Source organism: Lithobates pipiens, unplaced genomic scaffold (assembly GCF_037356315.1).
Source record: "Lithobates pipiens isolate NorthernLeopardFrog02 unplaced genomic scaffold, aLitPip1_a1.2 Scaffold_3, whole genome shotgun sequence".
Lineage (NCBI taxonomy): Eukaryota > Metazoa > Chordata > Amphibia > Anura > Ranidae > Lithobates > Lithobates pipiens.
In genome coordinates, this window is record NW_027507790.1 from 37,254,027 (window position 1) to 37,272,477 (window position 18,451).

Genomic DNA, 18,451 nt, shown 5'->3' on the forward strand with positions numbered 1-18,451 from the left:
CTAAGATCTTTCCAGTGAGAACACATTAGCCAGGAGATTATTTTATAGGCCGTGCTGGATTTTTATCCCTGGGTTCTGTGGGGAGACAACTTTATCTATCAAAGCAACGCTCCTCTGCTAAGTACTTTACACAAAACATTTTTATTTTACTTTTTTTAGCCTGGTTTAGAATAATCTCACAATGTACCGTATATACTCGAGTATAAGCCGAGATTTTCAGCCTCTTTTTTGAGGCTGAAAGTGCCCCCCTCGGCTTATACTCGAGTCATCGCTGTCTGCCCGCTCGATCAGCGTGTCGAGCAGACAGACAGCGGCCATTCTATTCAAAAGCCGCGCCTCCGGCTCCGCCTTCGCCTGTGATAGGCGGAACACTGAATTTCCCAGCAGCCTGTGTTCCGCCTATCACGGACATCGTATCATCCTCGTACTACGGACGAGGATGATACGACGTCTGTGATAGGCGGAACACAGGCTGCTGGGAAATTCAGTGTTCCGCCTATCACAGGCGAAGGCGGCGGCGCAGCTTTTGAATTTTACAATGGCCGCCGACGAAGAGGGCACGGGACGGAGGCAAGGCAAGGCACGGCACGGCACGGGACGGGACGGGGGCAAGGCAAGGCACGACACGGGACGGATGCAAGGAGGCAAGGCACGGCACGGGACGGAGGCAAGGAGGCAAGGCACGGGACGGAGGCTCGGGACAAAGGTAGGCTGGACACACACACACACACACACACACACACACACACACACACACATGGATGGAGACACACACAGGGATGGATGGATGGATGGATGGAGACACACACACACAGGGATGGATGGATGGATGGATGGAGACACACACACACAGGGATGGATGGATGGATGGATGGAGACACACACACACAGGGATGGATGGATGGATGGACACACACACACACAGGGATGGATGGACGGACACACAGGGATGGACGGACACACAGGGATGGACGGACACACAGGGATGGACGGACACACACACAGGGATGGACAGGCATGTCTCACCCTCGGCTTATACACGAGTCAATAAGTTTGCCAGTTTTTTTGGGGGTAAATTGGGGGCCTCGGCTTATATTCGGGTCGGCCTATACTCGAGTATATACGGTATTAAAACTTTATAATAGTGCTAATGATGGGAAAAATATGCAGGTAATACCATGGCTTTTTTTTCTTAGAGAATAGGTGCAGGAACTCCCCCCTTCTGTGTCCCCCCTTGTCTCTGCACCCTACACACCTCCAAGGATCGTCCCTTGGTTCCATCCCCTACCCACCGCAGTACTGCCCCAAGTATCATTTTGTGGTGCTACATAATTTGTATGAAATGTATTCTTCTCTAACAACAAGAAAAGCAGTAAAATATATCCCCTATAGTCATCAACAACAATAGATCCCCCCTCTGCAACGATAGACCTCACCCATGGACCCCCAGCAGCAGCAACAGATCTCCCAACGGCCAGCAACAATAGACCTCTCCTTCAATAGTAAATCCCTACCAGCAACATAAGGCTTCCTAGCAACAATAGATCTCCACAAGCATTAATAGACCCTCACACAAAAACAGATCCCCACCATTGACAATTAATCCCCCAGCAGACAGCATCAATAGACCCTCCAGCACACCCTTTGCTATTACAGTGCCTTGCGAAAGTATTCGGCCCCCTTGAACTTTTCAACCTTTTGCCACATTTCAGGCTTCAAACATAAAGATATAAAATTTTAATTTTTTTTGTGAAGAATCACCAACAAGTGGGACACAATTGTGAAGTGGAACGAAATCTATTGGATATTTTAAACTTTTTTAGCAAATAAAAAACTGAAAAGTGGTGCGTGCAAAATTATTCGGCCCCTTTACTTTCAGTGCAGCAAACTCACTCCAGAAGTTCAGCGAGGATCTCTGAATGATCCAATGTTGTCCTAAATGACTGATGGTGATAAATAGAATCCACCTGTGTGTAATCAAGTCTCTGTATAAATGCACCTGCTCTGTGATAGTCTCAGGGTTCTGTTGAAAGTGCAGAGAGCATCATGAAGACCAAGGAACACACCAGGCAGGTCCGTAATACTGTTGTGGAGAAGTTTAAAGCTGGATTTGAATACAAAAAGATTTCCCAAGCTTTAAACATCCCAAGGACCACTGTGCAAGTGATCATTTTGAAATGGAAGGAGTATCAGACCACTGCAAATCTACCAAGACCTGGCCGTCCCTCTAAACTTTCAGCTCAGACAAGGAGAAGACTGATCAGAGATGCAGCCAAGAGGCCCATGATCACTCTGGATGAACTGCAGAGAACTACAGCTGAGGTGGGAGAGTCTGTCCATAGGACAACAATCGGTCGTACACTGCACAAATCTGGCCTTTATGGAAGAGTGGCAAGAAGAAAGCCATTTCTCAAAGATATCCATAAAAAGTCTCGTCTAAAGTTTGCCACAAGCCACCTGGGAGACACACCAAACATGTGGAAGAAGGTGCTCTGGTCAGATGAAACCAAAATCCAACTTTTTGCCCACAATGCAAAACGATATGTTTGGCGTAAAAGCAACACAGCTCATCACCCTCAACACACCATCCCCACTGTCAAACATGGTGGTGGCAGCATCATGGTTTGGGCCTTATTTTCTTCAGCAGGGACAGGGAAGATGGTTAAAATTGAGGGGAAGATGGATGCAGCCAAATACAGGACCATTCTGGATGAAAACCTGTTGGAGTCTGCAAAAGACCTGAAACTGGGACGGAGATTTATCTTGCAACAAGACAATGATCACAAACATACAGCAAAATCTACAAAGGAATGGTTCACAAATAAACATATCCAGGTGTTAGAATGGCCAAGTCAAAGTCCAGACCTGAATCCAATCAAGAATCTGTGGAAAGAGCTGAAAACTGCTGTTCACAAACGCTCTCCATCCAACCTCACTGAGCTCGAGCTGTTTTGCAAGGAAGAATGGGCAAGAATTTCAGTCTCTCGATGTGCAAAACTGATAGAGACATACCCCAAGCGACTTGCAGCTGTAATCGCAGCAAAAGGTGGCTCTACAAAGTATTAACGCAAGGGGGCCGAATAATTTTGCACGCCCCACTTTTCATTTTTTTATTAGTTAAAAAAGTTTAAAAAATCCAATAGATTTCGTTCCACTTCACAATTGTGTCCCACTTGTTGGTGATTCTTCACAAAAAATAAAAATGTTATATCTTTATGTTTGAAGCCTGAAATGTGGCAAAAGGTTGAAAAGTTCAAGGGGGCCGAATACTTTCACAAGGCACTGTACATACATTCAGTGCTGGAGGTGCCCCAACTGCATTTCCAAACGTTCCCGCTGAAAAAAGCCTGGTAATAACTATAGAGGGATAGGTTACCTCTTTGCCTTCACTGTTTGTAGGCTCCAGCTAACTGACCCAAAATATATATCCAGCCCTCTTTATAGAGTAAAGGTTTTTGATTAAATTGTGAGATATAATTATTTTCAAATTTCCAAAGATATTATCTATCTCAACTTGGATTTACTGATATCTTGTGTTCTATTGGATGCCTTTTCATGTTGAACTAAATTCCATGCTAAATGTAAGTACTAAGCTAATACTACCATAATATTGTTTTCATTTGCATAGGGATAGGTATATGAAGCAAACCAAAAATTAAGTATTTTTTGGGAAAATAACTCATCTTACATGAGCTCCGCTGACCTCCAACGTTACCTGCCTTTCTAAAATAAGTTTTTCCGAACGTGGCCTCTGTAGCAATTTCTTATGCCACTTACACACCATTGGACTTTCCGGCAGACTAGGTCCGACGGACTTCCGAACGAACGGACTTGCCCACACACGGACGGACTAAGTCTGTTCGAAGGTCCGTTAGTTTTGAACGTGATGGCGTAAAACGGGACTAAAAAAGAAAGTTCAATAAGTAACCAATAGCTTCCCTTGCGTCGTATTTGGTCCGTCGGACCAGCATACAGATGAACGGTTTTCCTGATAGGTATTGAGTCCGTCGGACATATTTGAAACATGTTCTATTTCTAGGTCCATCTGATTTTTTTAATATAAAACTATCGGATTAGCCCACACATGATCGGAATGTCTGACGGACTGATTCCGTCGGACCTAGTCTGCTGGAAAGTCCGGTCGTGTGTACACAGCATAAGGTTTCCCTGTGGAAACCTTTCCAATAACCCTGGCCCCTAAAGTGGTTGTAAACCCTTACATGTATCCAGTGAAGTGACTGGCCTCACGTGATACAGAGATAAAACAAATCCTCTTACATACGTTGTGCCTGTTTATCTGCAGTCTTCTCTTCTCTACAGCCATTCAAAGTCCAGCATTTTTAAAGATTGTCTAATCTGTCAGAAAAAAGGGTGCAGTGAGCTGAAGTTACACCCTGCAGAGTTCAGTGAGGAGAGTTCTGAGAGCTGATTGGAGGGAAGAGACACAGCACACTGGAACAGAGCTGAGGCTGTCAATCAGCTGGAGCCCCCTCCCATGTCACCTATTTTTCTTGGTGTCAGAAACACTTGTCAGAAGTGACTCATGCTGATAGCAGAGGAAGGAGGCAGCAGACAGAAATGACACTTAGTTATCCTGAGACAAGCACACACTATAAAGAGATATTCTTTGTTTATATTAGATGTTTGAGGTTTACGACCACTCTAACATCCGTTTTACAATATGAGGGATCGTGCTGGAATGGTTGTTATTTGTTAGTCACCACCAAGGCTCCCATCCTACACCAGTTAATGGTGTAAAATAGTGGATCGCTTTTCATAGTGCGGCTAAGGAGGCTTTTTTTTGGATAAATTGCAGCTTATAATGGGGCTAGTGTACCGCATGGGTATGACAGTGTGGTGACTTGAACAGCCGAGTTTGACAGGCAGTGCCACCTTTCAACTCAGCATATCGTGTTTAATCACCAAGCATCACAGCTGCGGCATATGATCAGCCTCCTCCGGCTGTATCTTACACTTTAGACAGCCAACTCAGCTGGCTGTTTTTACCACAGACCATGTGAAAGAAGTCATAGACTGTGTGGCAGTGAACTGTGGAAAATATGTGTAAATCACAATGCGATATGCTGAGTCGAAAGGTGGCACTGCCTGTCAAACTCGGCTGTACTTTACAGAATAAAGCCTCATACACATGATCGGACTTTCCGACAATAAAACCATGGAATTTTGTCCAAAGGGTGTTGGCTCAAACTTGTCTTGCATACACACGGTCACACAAATGTTGGGCAACAATTACAAATGTAGTGACGTACTACGTGGTTTTTCAGCTCTTTAGCACCACCCTTTGGGCTCCTTCTGCTAATTTCGTGTTAGTAGAAGTTTGGTTAGTGTTGAGTCAGGCTTTTTTGTCGACTTTTTCATTTATCATTTTTCATTTCATGCATTTCAGTTCGTTTCTGAACAGCCGTTCGTCAACCAGACATGTTACGGAATCGGAGGAGATAACGTTTTATTTATTATTGGCCTTGGAGTTATTGCTTTGACATTATTTTTTTGGGTTGAATAATGATTTGATTTGGTAAATTTTCTATATTTTTGGATGCATAGAATATACTTTTGGGTTATTTTCTATTGGCAGATAGCATGTCTAATTTTTTATTTTTTTTTATTTTTAATGCACACTAAAAAAATTGTGTAGAATAATACTTGGCTATGTGTTTTACTTCAAATGACAGTTTGGGAGTAGGCAGTTACATTTTAAAAAATGCAATGTAAAATTGACAAGGGACACCAACATAGTTGTATCTTTTTTCTTATAAAATAAGGGATAATGGTGTTGTGGTAACTTGCACAAATAAAACAAAAACAAAAAAAAAAAAACTTAATATTATTCTTGATATCACTAGAAAAAAAAAAGCCTTTGAAAATGTGTTTGCAATAATTCTATCAGTTTCACCAGCAAAGCAGCTTCCTTATTATCCCATTAAAGAAGAAGAGAATGTGCGCTGCATTTGGAGATTTCATAATTTGCCATGTCACGAATGTTAATTCTCCATTATGAAAGCTAGTTTACAAGACCGACCACTTCTGCTTCCGAGCATGTGTGTCTGTACTTTGGACTTTTGTCCGACAGACTTGTGTACACACGATCGGAAAATCCGACGACGCACATTTGTTGTCGGAAAATTTGAGAACGCTAGCCAACATTTGTTGGCGGAAAGTCTGACAAGAAATGTCCAATGGAGCATACACATGGTCGGATTGTCTGCCAACAGCCTGACATCCAACATTTCCGTTGGAAAATCTGAACGTGTGTATGCGGCATTGCAGATCAATTGCACGTAAAACTTGGAATATACTGTATATGTAGTTCAGTTGTTTAAGCAAAACAGACCTTTATACTCAGCAGTATTATATAGTAAGGGCTCCTTCACATTGGCACTCTGCCCCATACAAAGCATAGAGCTGTTCTACTGCTGAGCTGTGTGCAGGCAGACCATATTGGTGAATGAACAAGCATCGGCTATAGAGACTTACCTGCATGGCTGAATTTGACAGGTACACAGAGATGGGTACACGGCCCTGGGTGCACAGGTTCTGTGTCAGGGGAAACCTGTGGGAATGAGTCCTAAGCCTGTCGTCTTCCTGGGAGCCCAATAACAAATACGTTAAACAAAAGTTAGGCCCTGTACACATGACCGGACTTTCCAGCAGACTAGGTCCGACGGACTTCCCGTCTGACTTTCGGCGGAGTTCCGATGGACTTTCCGAACGAATGGACTTGCCCACACATGACCGGACTTTCCGGCAGACTAGGTCCGCCGGTCTTCCCGACGGACTTCCGACGGAGTTACGGCGGACTTCCAAATGAACAGACTTGCCCACACACGGACTAGTCCGTTCATTTTGAATGTGATGAGTTACGACGGGACTAGAAAAGGAAGTAAATCTCGCCGCTTTTATCGGCAAATTGACACCTTGCGAGCCCCATTGCCTGGTATGGATGTTAAGGGGAACCGCCTAAGCTGTTTTTTCGTTTTGTCCCCCCAAGGTCCATACCAGACCCTTATCCGAGTATGCAGCCCATCACGCAGCCCGCCCCTTGTGACGTCACAGTTCCAGCATGCCCCGAGACTGTGACGTCATATGGGGCCTTTCCCTGCATGCTCGGATAAGGGTCTGGTAGGGATTTTGGGGGACTCCCACATCGTTTTTTCAGCGTAGGGGGTTCCCCTGAAAATCCATACCAGACCTAAGGGACCTTGTCGCCTCTCCCTCGCGCTCATTGCAATAGGAAAATGTTTTTTTCCTATTGCAGCGAGCGCGAGATGTACAGTACCCTGCAGCCGAGAACCAGCACAATCCTAAACATTCTCGTGGGCAGGTGCTGTAGCTGCCTTGCATCGTATTTGGTCCGTCGGACCAGCATAGAGACGAACGGGTTTCCTGCTAGGAACTGGGTCCGGCTGAGTTCCGGCGGGAAAATTTAAAACATGTTCTATTTCTAAAGTCCGTCGGATTTTTGGACAGCAAAAGTCCGATGAAGCCCACACACGATCGAATAAAAGTCCGGTCGTGTGTACGTGGCATTAGTATATGGCTTTGCAGTGCATTCCAGATTAAGCATGATCCTGTGTTAGTTGTGAAATTGATCTAGATCTGAACTTTTCTTGACAAAATCACAGAATTAATTGCGGGTCATACCTTTAATTGTAAACTTGTGCAGTGGAAATAGCAAATATTGAAGTAAAACAGAGGGGCTACATAACATTAAAGGTATTGCCATCATTTACATCGTCAATTTTATTTTGACAAAATGTGTAAAGACTCATGCACATGATTGGACTTTGTACAAATTATCCCGTGGACTTTTGTACAAAGGGCGTTGGCCGTAAATTCGTATTGCTTACACACAATCTGACTTTTTAGGCAACAAACACGAATGTAGTGACGTTTCAACGTACTGATGACACTTCAGAAGAGGACATTCAATTACTCCAGCACCACCTTTGGTCATCTTCTGTATTGTTGTCTGATCTTTTGCGTTGGTTCTGAGCATGCGTGTTTGTAAAGTCCGATGATTTTCTGTACACACAATCGGACTTTGCTCAATCAGACTTATGTTGTCAAAAAGTTTGTCCGTTCGCACAGCCAACAAAAGTCCGATGAATACCGAAAAAGTTTGTCCGATGGAGCGTACACACGGTCGGATGTTGCCCCAAAACAGCTCATTTGCATGTTTGTTGTCAAAAAGTCAGATCGTGTGTATGGGCCTTAATTCTCACTTTAATTCGAGATCTAAAAGGAATACATGTTTGATTGAATAGCTGTTTGTATAGAGCAGAATAATGCAATTAGCGGACCTCCAGTTGTTGCAGAACTACAAGTCCCATGAGGCATAGTAAGACTCTGACAGCCACAAGCATGACGCCCATAGACAGAGCATGATGGGACTTGTAGTTTTGCAACAGCTGGAGGTCCGCTGATTGCATATCCCTGGTATAGAGAGTATAGGTGTTTTATGAATGAGCCATTGTGAATTAAGCTCCCCCTGTTCCTCTTTACCAATCCTTGTGGGTTACCAGTCTACCCTGTTTATGTCTAAATGTAAACCAAATGCATATTGGTGGAACAAATCTATATTGTGTGCAAAACCTAAACTAAAATAGATTGTGTTCCTTGGTTTCTGTCACTCTCCTTCCTCTTCTTTCCATTCAATTCCCTTTTTTCCTTTCTCTTTTTTACCTGGTGCGGAGCAGCAGATCCTAGAAGTAAGTACAGCTGCTATCCTGGAATGCATGAGTTAACCTGTCACGTGTAGCTCGTAGTTATTGTCCGCATGCTGTCTTGCTGAGTGTACACTGGTTTTTGTTCTTTCTGGACAAAATTGTTTGGGATGTTGGCAAGCCAATTCTGGATGAAGTTGTAAATACAGTCAGAAAGGGAGTAAAACTATGTACAAAATGTACGTCACATAAGATACGTACAACACAAATGTTACCATTGCCGATGCATTTTTTTCTGAAAACACATATGCAGCAAAAAGGAGTCTTAGTCATGTTTCTGGCTAGTATGTGCTTTCACAGCAACATTCTATACCGTATAAAGGTTAGAGTAATACAGATTAGAAGTTTGTCTCACTACATCCTCAGGACTACAAAGAAATTAAAAGTAAGTAAGCCTAAAGTATGTTTTACATTGATTTAAACAACTATTATTATTATTATTATTATACAGGATTTATATAGCGCCAACAGTTTACGCAGCGCTTTACAATACAAAAGGACAATACAGTTATAATTCAATAAAATACAAGAGGATTAAGAGGACCCTGCTCAGAAGAGCTTACAGTCTAATCATGTATAAAACTTTCCATCTGAGTATAACATTAGAAGTTTGCCATGGTATTCTTTTTTTACTATATTAATTTTAGACCCCATTGTTCTGTGTTATCAGCAGTTTTAGAAAATGAAAAAAGGAAATAACTGTCTCATACAACACACCAATTAATCAGATTTAAACACATGTATATGTAGGTGGCAATGTATTTTCTGTATTGCGGCATATCTAAACCCTATAATTAATTTAAATGAAAAATTCCTCTGTGGTTCTGTCTTTTTTTTTTTTCTTTTTTTTTTATGCGTGCGGAGGGAGGCTAATCCTAGCCTAAAACTTTTCATATGATACAGTGATCCTGCGCTAATCCTGCACCAGTGAATAAGACTACAAAACAGCTTAAGAAAAATCGTAATGCTCATTGTGAAAGTGACTTTGTTAATTTCACATCACGTTTAAAAAAAATGTATACTTGTATACCATTCAATACAAAAGCTATATGATTCTAATTAGTAATAAAAAATATATACACACCACACTAGACTTGATAATACTCAGTGTGTATAGTTATTACTAAGGATGAGCTCAGACGTGTTCGCAACCGCACGTGCAGAGCCGGCCAGGAAGTCGGCATTGTGGCACGCTTATCACAAACAGTAAGACATTTTCCCGTTCTGCGGAGATCGGGAAATGTCTCAATGCCTGTGATTAGCGCTGTGCGGTGCCGACTTCCTGGTGGGCTCTGCACATGCACCTTGCGAACACGCCTGACATCATCCTTAGTTATTACCACAAGTTTAAAAGAGAGAGTGGGACCGTGCTCTTATACATGGCTGCTTTTAAACATGGAATTCTTAAAGGGTGTCAGAGGCACACATTAAAACTCCATCAGGCCGCTGCACTAAAATTGTCGGTGCTTGTGTCTGATTCATGAATCTATCAGAGCCCAGGACTGAGGCTGTAGTGCCCATGCTGGATTACCCTTCCTCCCTGTGCCCATTACACTGACAGGCACAGGGCCTCATCTGGACCACCATGCAGTTTATTGACCTAGCCATAGCCACTATTATTTTCAATAGTAGTTTTTGAATCTGCCCACTGACCTCCGCTGTCAATCAAAAGTAAGGTGGAAACTGATGGGGAACTACTGATTAAAGTAATTTCCCAAATATGAGCATAGCCATATCTGGGTACTGACATCACCAGTATATCCAGCCCCTTGATTGTACATTTATCTTTCAGCCAGGGAATCTCCTGGCAACCAGATAAATGGGGCTGAGAATAGAGCCACTCCCATTACTGGCCTACCTCTGTACACAAACTCAGGGTAGGTATTAATTATCCCCAGTTTCTTAATCGATAGTAAAGCTGGCCATAGATGGTAAGCCATCCCAGCTGGGAGAACACATGGTGATTATTGCTAGCGCCATTATTTTGTATAATGTATGGCCAGCCTTATAAGGACCTTCCACTCATATTTTAGCTCAGTGAAATTTTATTTGACTAAGCCTTTAAAGCTTGGTCTACATATGTTTTATTGCTTATGAAAGCTATACGAACATTGCAAATGTTATTTATTTTGCAAATGGTAGAAAGGTAGCAAAAAGGTTGTCACCAGCTGTTCAGGTGAATACGTTTACAAAAGGTATAGGGAAACACTTGTGCCCGACATATTCCTGTTCACTCCATTCATGTATAAGTCAAACATCAAAACACAATTGGATGCTTCTTTCTTCATTGTGCATATCACACACTTTTATTAAGCCTATATATATATATATATATATATATATATATATATATATATATATATATATATATACACACACACACACAGTATCTCATAAAAGTGATTACACCCCTCACATTTTTTTTTCATGTGACAACACTGAAGAAATGACACTTTGCTGCAATGTAAAGTAGTGAGTGTACAGCTTGTATAACAGTGTACATTTTCTGTCCCCTCAAAATAACTCAACACACAGCCATTAATGTCTAAACCGCTGGCAACAAAAGTGAGTACACCCCTAAGGGAAAATGTCCAAATTGTGCCCAAGGTGTCCGTGCCGTGACTGGGAGCTGCCGGTCGCAGCACGGCTACTGAAGAAATGGCACGTGCGGGCCGTTTCTTCAGTAGGCATGTGCCGATGACGTTGGCACATGTGGATACAGTGAATATCTCCTAAACTGTGCAAGTTAGAAGATATTCTCAGTATCTACAGGTAAGCCTTATTATAGGTGTAACTAGGTTTACAACCACTTTAAAGAGGAGGCGTTTCAGGACCAGTCACACCACTGGAGGGACTCTGCTGGAGTGAGGAATGATGTATTACATGTTCCTCTACCCCTAGGCATTTAACCCTTGCAGTGTGGAGGTGGCACGCTGTATGAGTAGTTCTTCTTTTGCCCAGTGTTGGGCTTTAATGTTGGGTATTAGAATCTCTGTCAGGGTTATACTGCTTTCTGTGTCTCTGTTGGGTTTATTTTACCTTCACTTACTGTCCTGGTGACCAGTGTTACTGGAACAAGAAGTAAGGAAAATCTTAAATATTAAAAGATACATACATCAGTAAAAACCTGAGGAGTCCACCCCATCTTAATTCTATTAAAAAAAAAAAGTTACTTCACTGCTTTCTGTATCCCATTTGAGAACATTTGCCAGCAATGGAAAATCGCAACAACATGAATGCAAATGGCAATAAAAATTAACAAGTGTTCTAATCAGTGGCATATCATGAAATCAGTGTGCCCGTGTGCAAGATCAAAAGTAGGCCCTAGGCATTATTAAAAAATAAAACAGTGAGCGTAATTTAAAGTGTGATATATATTGGGCTTGGCTTAAAGAGGGTTTGGTTAAATAGAGACTTACATGTGGTAATGTTAAATAGGGAATGTACAGTGTGTGCATTCGGTGGGTAGTATATACATACTACCCACCGCTGTAGAGTGTACAGTGGTGGGTAGTATGTGTAGGATGGTGTTAGTAGTTCTTTATCTTTAGTACTTTTTTTTTTTTCTACAATTTTTTTTCCCACAGTGCTTTCTTGAGCAGTGGGTTGGGGCAGTGGACAGTGTCGGGTGTCAGTGTTTTTATTTATTTGTTTTTTTACTTTTTTATTATTACTTGGGGGGGTCAGTAGTCTTTTTTTATTATTATTTTTTACAATTTTATTTTTTTATATCTATTGCAATTTTTTTCATTTTTTCTATCAGCCCTGTTAGGGGGCTTTGGTGAGATATCTGGAGCCTATACAGACCCCTGACATCTCCCCTTTGAGAGAGAGAAAGGAATTGAGGACAATGATTCCCCAGTCCCTTTCTCTGTAGCCTCAGCTGCACTAAAGATGAATGAACAGGAGCCAGAGGCTCCTCTTCATAAATAAACTAAAGCATAGTAAACCAGTTTACTATGCTCAGTTATCAAAGGACACAGGAGCGATCAGAAGCGATTGCTCACTGTGTCCAATTCAGAAAAGGAGATCAACTAGGAGATCATCCATGGGTCCCCCCTCGGGACCCATGGTCCCCTGGATGATACGCCATTAGTTCTAACCTTTTCCCACTCTTTTCTAACCAAAGTTCTAACTGGACTAGCATAAGAAAAGCCGATAGATACAATAACAAAAGCCTACAGAGCGTCTGGTTTCATGGGATGCTTGCCCACCTTGCACTTATTTCGCATTCATATAAGCAAAGGCGAGTGAAAATAATTTCACTGATTACCCAGTTTTCTACGCAAGTACTATATTTAAAAGTCGAGTAAATTATCAAATTCAGTTTCAGAACTGAGAACTCAGTTTCGGGTTACAGCCAGAGAGCATGAGGTCAAGATGAAGAGTTAACCCACAGATGAGATTTATGTTGTACTTTATCTCCTGGCATTCCTCCGCACTCCCACACTGCCTGTTTCTGGTCCCTGGTTCCACAGAACATCACATTCTTTATGTTGTACCTCCCCTTTCCATGTAGGCATCTCAGAGATTCCAGAGAGTTGGTTTCTATCATTCTAAACAAGATAGAAGAAGCACGGGCAGCATTTTGTTCCCTCTGCCTTGTTTACCAGACTCCTTTCATTTTGTGGTTTTTCAGATAAAGATGCTTTCTGATCGAAAACGGGAGCTTGAGGAGCAACTGAGCACCATAATGGAAGAAAACGATCAACTTCAGGGAATTGTAGAGGAGTTGCATGACCGAGAGTTAGCCCTAAATCAAGAGAGCTGTGCCAAGGAACTTCAGGTACATACTTTAGTAAATAAGGGCATTGTGTTAGATGAACAAAAATATGATTTTAGTGAATCTTGTAACCTAATATTTAACTTAACTGAAGAAGAATACATGACGGTTAACATACACAAACTCTTTTAATAGCAATATTTTTAGTAGTAGTATTAGTAGTAGTACTAGTGGTAGTATGTGGTGGTTATAAATACATATAGCTCTTCAGTTAAAGTGGTTGTAAACTCAGGAAAAAGAAAAAAAAAAACCTGCAAGACAAAAGCATAATGAGCTAGTATACATCGCATACTGGCTCATTATGAAATACTTACCTTAGATCAAAGCTGTTGCAGCAGTCCAAGCACACCAATGTGAATGGCGACATGTTTCCTGGAGTTATTTCCGGGTTTGCGGATGACGTCACTCCTGGTCATGACACGGCTACTGAAGGAACAGCACGAGCAGGCCGTTTCTTCAGTGTGCATGTGCTGATGACGTTGCCACATGCGGATACAGTGAATATCTCCTAAACAGTGCAAGTTTAGTAGATATTCACAGTACCTATAGGTAAGCCTTTTATAGGCTTACCTGTAAGTAAAAATGGTGTAACAGGGTTTACAACCACCTTAAAAGCTGAACTCCAGGCAAGCAGCTAAATGCATTCACATTGTCGAAATACATGCATGCTTTTTAACCTGTCATAAGATTTGTGTTTCTGTTCACTCAGTCCTGTGATTTACATGCAGTTCAGCAATACACTTCTTACCCCCAGCCTGTGATTGAATAGAGGAGGAGCGGCAACAGATTGATGAAGTCACCTCTTTGCGCTCTCCTCCTCTCAGCACATTTGCAAGCAGCACTCCCAGAACTGCTCCTGCTATTTCCAGTCCAAGTCCTGCTGTACAGGAGATCTCAAGAGGCAGAGCTTAAGTTTAAAGGGTAACTCCAATTTCGTGGGGAAAAAAAATAGTAAATAAAGAAAAAATAATATAACATATACAATTGCGACACAAGTCATACTGTAATTCAATGTTATTAAAAATTACCTTTCCTTTTCAATCTGCAACGCTGCAATTTTTAAAAAATGCAATGCAATATGGCTACCCGAAGGAGTTCTAAACCCAGAATGTCTATAGAACGCCACCCCGGGAAACGTTTCCTGCTTATGTGATTAGCTCACCAGTTTTCCCAGAAGTCTGCACTAAGATACATGTCAGATTTCAGGTATCCCCTGCAACAAAAATGTCATTTTTGGTGAGATACTCCCAATAGGAAATCACGTCTAAAGGGATACAGGCCCAGAAGCTTTCCTCATTAGTGACCTGCAGGTGCACAACTGATTGGTAATTATAAAACCACTCCCATTAGACTCACTTCATCCAGGGGCACAGAGAAACACACATGGATTTCTTCAGAGTAACAAAAGGTAAAATTCTGCAACAAAGTTTGTTAAAATCCTTGCAATGTACATAGATCACCCAAAGGGGAATGTTTTTTTCGCAACAAAAGTGGAGTTACTCTTTAAGCTTGTTACATTCCAAATACATTTAATTCTTTTTTTTTTTTTTTTTTAGATATATGCATAACTGTATTCATCTGTGTTTTCTTATCTGCCTGGAGTTCAGCTTTAGGACACTTTAAGAGCGCATGCATTTTGATTTGTGTCTTTTATATTATTTCTTCTTCTCTTTTAGACTGTAATCTCTATGAAATAGGGTCCCCATACCTTTTGTTTCTAGTTATGTATTAGAATACATGCCTCATATACTCATTAAGCAAGAAATATAAAGGCAAGATAATAGTATTATTTCATTATCATAACATTTTCTGTGGTTCTGCACTGTAGGACAAAATCTGAGCATATGGTTAACAAAAATGTAACTAACCCAAAAAAAAAAAAACACACATTTATCTAATGTGTGCCTAAATAAATGTAGCATGTTAATGCATTGGGCATTTAGGTGATTGGAAAATTATTTACTGTTTAACAGTATTACACTGTAAAGGTTCTTGATGTTATTTACTAAAGGAAAATCCACTTTGCATTGCAAGTGCACTTCGAAGTAAAGTCGCTTTAGATCCGAGGGGGACATGCAAGGAAATAAAAAACAGCATTTTAGCTTGCGCATGATTGGATGATAAAATCCACAGAGCTTCCCCTCATTTCAGATCTACCCCTTAGATTTAAAGTGACTGCACTTTCAAGTGCAAAGTGGATTACCTTTCGTAAATAACCCCCATTGTCTACAACTTGGTGTCCATGGTACAGCGTAAAACATTAAAAGGTAACTTAATGCAGTTGGTTATAGAAACCCAGCACTGCTAGGATCAGGTTAAACCTTTGTTACATCTTTCTTTTATTCATGTATTCATTTTTATTATCCTGGGAAACCACTGTAAAAATTTTCCAAGAAAAAAAACAAATCTTCCCAAAGGCATTTCTCTGTAGTTACAGATAGCGGTCCCGTGCTTTCACAGCCCTCATCCTACTCTTGAAATGCTTGGTGTACTGAAGTCGGAGTATAAAATACAATTATTATTTTAAAGGAACAACTGTATTTTCAGGGCACATTTACAGGTGAAATTTTGTTATAGCAGACCTCTGTCCCCAAAAAAACAGTGGGGTAGGAGCCAATGTCACCAGTTTGATACAGAGTAATCCCTAATAGGTGGGGATTTCCGGTTTCTTGACATGACTGTGTTCTCTTTTAGGTGGCACAAAGCTGCCTGATCACTCCTACAAGATTTTAAAATGGAAAGCCAAATAAACATACCAACACCTTCCATACTTCTGATCCCCTCCTCTTTTATTTCCAACCACTTAGAATGACAGGCTGGGAGATCTGTCCTAAGCACTTTCATATCAGGAACCCTGTTCCCCCGATCCTTCTTTAGAAGAGACATTATCAGTCATAACCATTATTTTAGTTTCTGCATTAGATATCCATGCATATTTCTAGAGTTTTCAGAATATTTATTTTTTGTTGTTGCAATAGATTTTAATTTAAAGGTTTAAGGGGTTGTAAACTCATTGTGGTTTTTTTTTCACCTTAATGCCTCCTATGCATTAAGGTGAAAAAACAACTGGTAGTCACTTCCCCCCATTTTACTTACCTGAGCCGCTTCATCTCTTCGTCGGGGACGTGCTGTCCCTCTCTCCACGGAGTCCCGTATCATGATTGGATTGATTGCCATTGGCTCCCGCTGCTGTCAATCAAATCCAATGACGTGGGAGCCGGTAGGCAAATGCTAGGCTCAGGAGCGTGCCCGTAAGGTAACCCCCTCAGGAGAGCGCTTCTAGGGATTATTGTAAACATAGTACAGAAACCAAGTTTAAAGGTAATTCCTGCTGAATTAGACTACTGCTTGCCCAAAAGTGAATACACCCCTCACATTTTTGTAAATATTTTATTATATCTTTTCATGTGACAATACTGATGAAATTACACTTTGCTACAATGTAAAGTAGTGAGTGTACAGCTTGTATAGCAGTGTAATCTTGCTGTCCTCTCAAAATAACTCAACACAGCCATTAATGTCTAAACCAATTGCAACAAAAGTGAGTACTTCCCTAAGTGAAAATGTCCAAATTGGGCTCATTACCATTTTCCATTTCCGGTGTCATGTGACTCGTTAGTGTTACAAGGTCTCAGGAGGTGTGAATGGGGAGCAGGTGTGTTAAATTTGTTGTTATCTCTGTCTCTCTCATACTGGTCACTGGAAGTTTAACATGTCACCTCATGGTAAAGAACTCTCTGAGGATCTGACAAAAAAAGAATTATTGCTCTACATAAAGATGGCCTAGCTATAAATAGATTGCCACAACCCGGAAACTGAGCCGCAGCACCGTGGCCAAGACCATACATCAGATTAACAGGACAGGTTCCACTCAGAACAGGCTGCTCCATAGTCGACCAAAGAAGTTGAGTGCACATGTTTAGCATCATATCCAGAGGTTGCCTTTGGGAAATACATGTATGAGTGCAGCCAGCATTGCTACAGAGGTTAAAGGGGTAGGGAGTCAGCCTGTCAGTGCGCAGACCATACGCCGCACACTGCATCAAATTGGTCTGCATGGCTGTCGTCCCAGAAGGAAGCCTCTTCTAAAGATGATGCACAAGAAAGCCTGCAAATAGTTTTCTGAAGATAAGCAGACTAAGGACATTGATTACTGGAACCATATCTTGTGGTCTGATGAGACCAAGATAAACATATTTGGTTGGATGGTGTCAATCGTGTGTGGTGGCAACCAGGTGAGCAGTATAAAGACAAGTGTGTCTTGCCTACAGTCGAGCATGGTGGTGGGAGTGTCATAGTCTGGGGCTGCATGAGTGCTGCTGGCACTGGGGTGCTACAGTTCATTGAGGGAACCATGATTGCCAACATGTACTGCGGCATACTGAAGTGGAGCATGATCCCCTCCCTTCGGAGACTGGGCCAGAGGGCAGTATTCCAACATAATGACCCCCAAACACGCCTCCAAGATGACCACTGCCTTGCTAAAGAAGCTAAGGCAGTGGTCATCAACCCTGTCCTCGGGGCCCACTAACAGGCCAGGTTTGCAAGATAACTGAAATACATCACAGGTGATATAATTTGCTGCTCATTGATTGCAGTATTCTAGTCTGCATCTCGCCAAGGTAATACTTAAAACCTGGCCTGTTAGTGGGCCCTGAGAACAGGGCTGATGACCACTGAGCTAAGGGTAAAGGTGATGGACTGGTTAAGCATGTCTCCAAACCTAAACCCTATTGAGAATCTGTGGGGCATCCTCAAATGGAAGGTGGAGGAGCACAAGATCTCTAACATCCACCAGCTCCGTGATGTTGTCATGGAGGAGTGGAAGAGGACTCCAGTGGAAACCTGTGAATCTCTGGTGAACTCCATGCCCAAGAGGGTTAAGGCAGTGCTGGAAAATAATGGTGGCTACACAAAATATTGA

At 41.8% G+C, this 18,451-nt stretch overlaps 1 protein-coding gene across 2 annotated transcripts in view; it reads left to right on the forward strand.

Moving 5' to 3' along the window:
- The window catches only part of BICDL1 (BICD family like cargo adaptor 1), a 151,296-nt gene that overhangs the window by 65,609 nt on the left and 67,236 nt on the right, over nucleotides 1-18,451 (forward strand). For both annotated transcript variants that reach the window (XR_013263844.1, XM_077461442.1), the window contains exon 4: nucleotides 13,384-13,530. Coding sequence is in view for 1 of the 2 variants with exons in the window: in XM_077461442.1 (XP_077317568.1) it covers nucleotides 13,384-13,530 (147 nt within the window). In the remaining variant the exon portion in view is untranslated. The remainder of the gene's footprint in view (nucleotides 1-13,383; nucleotides 13,531-18,451) is intronic.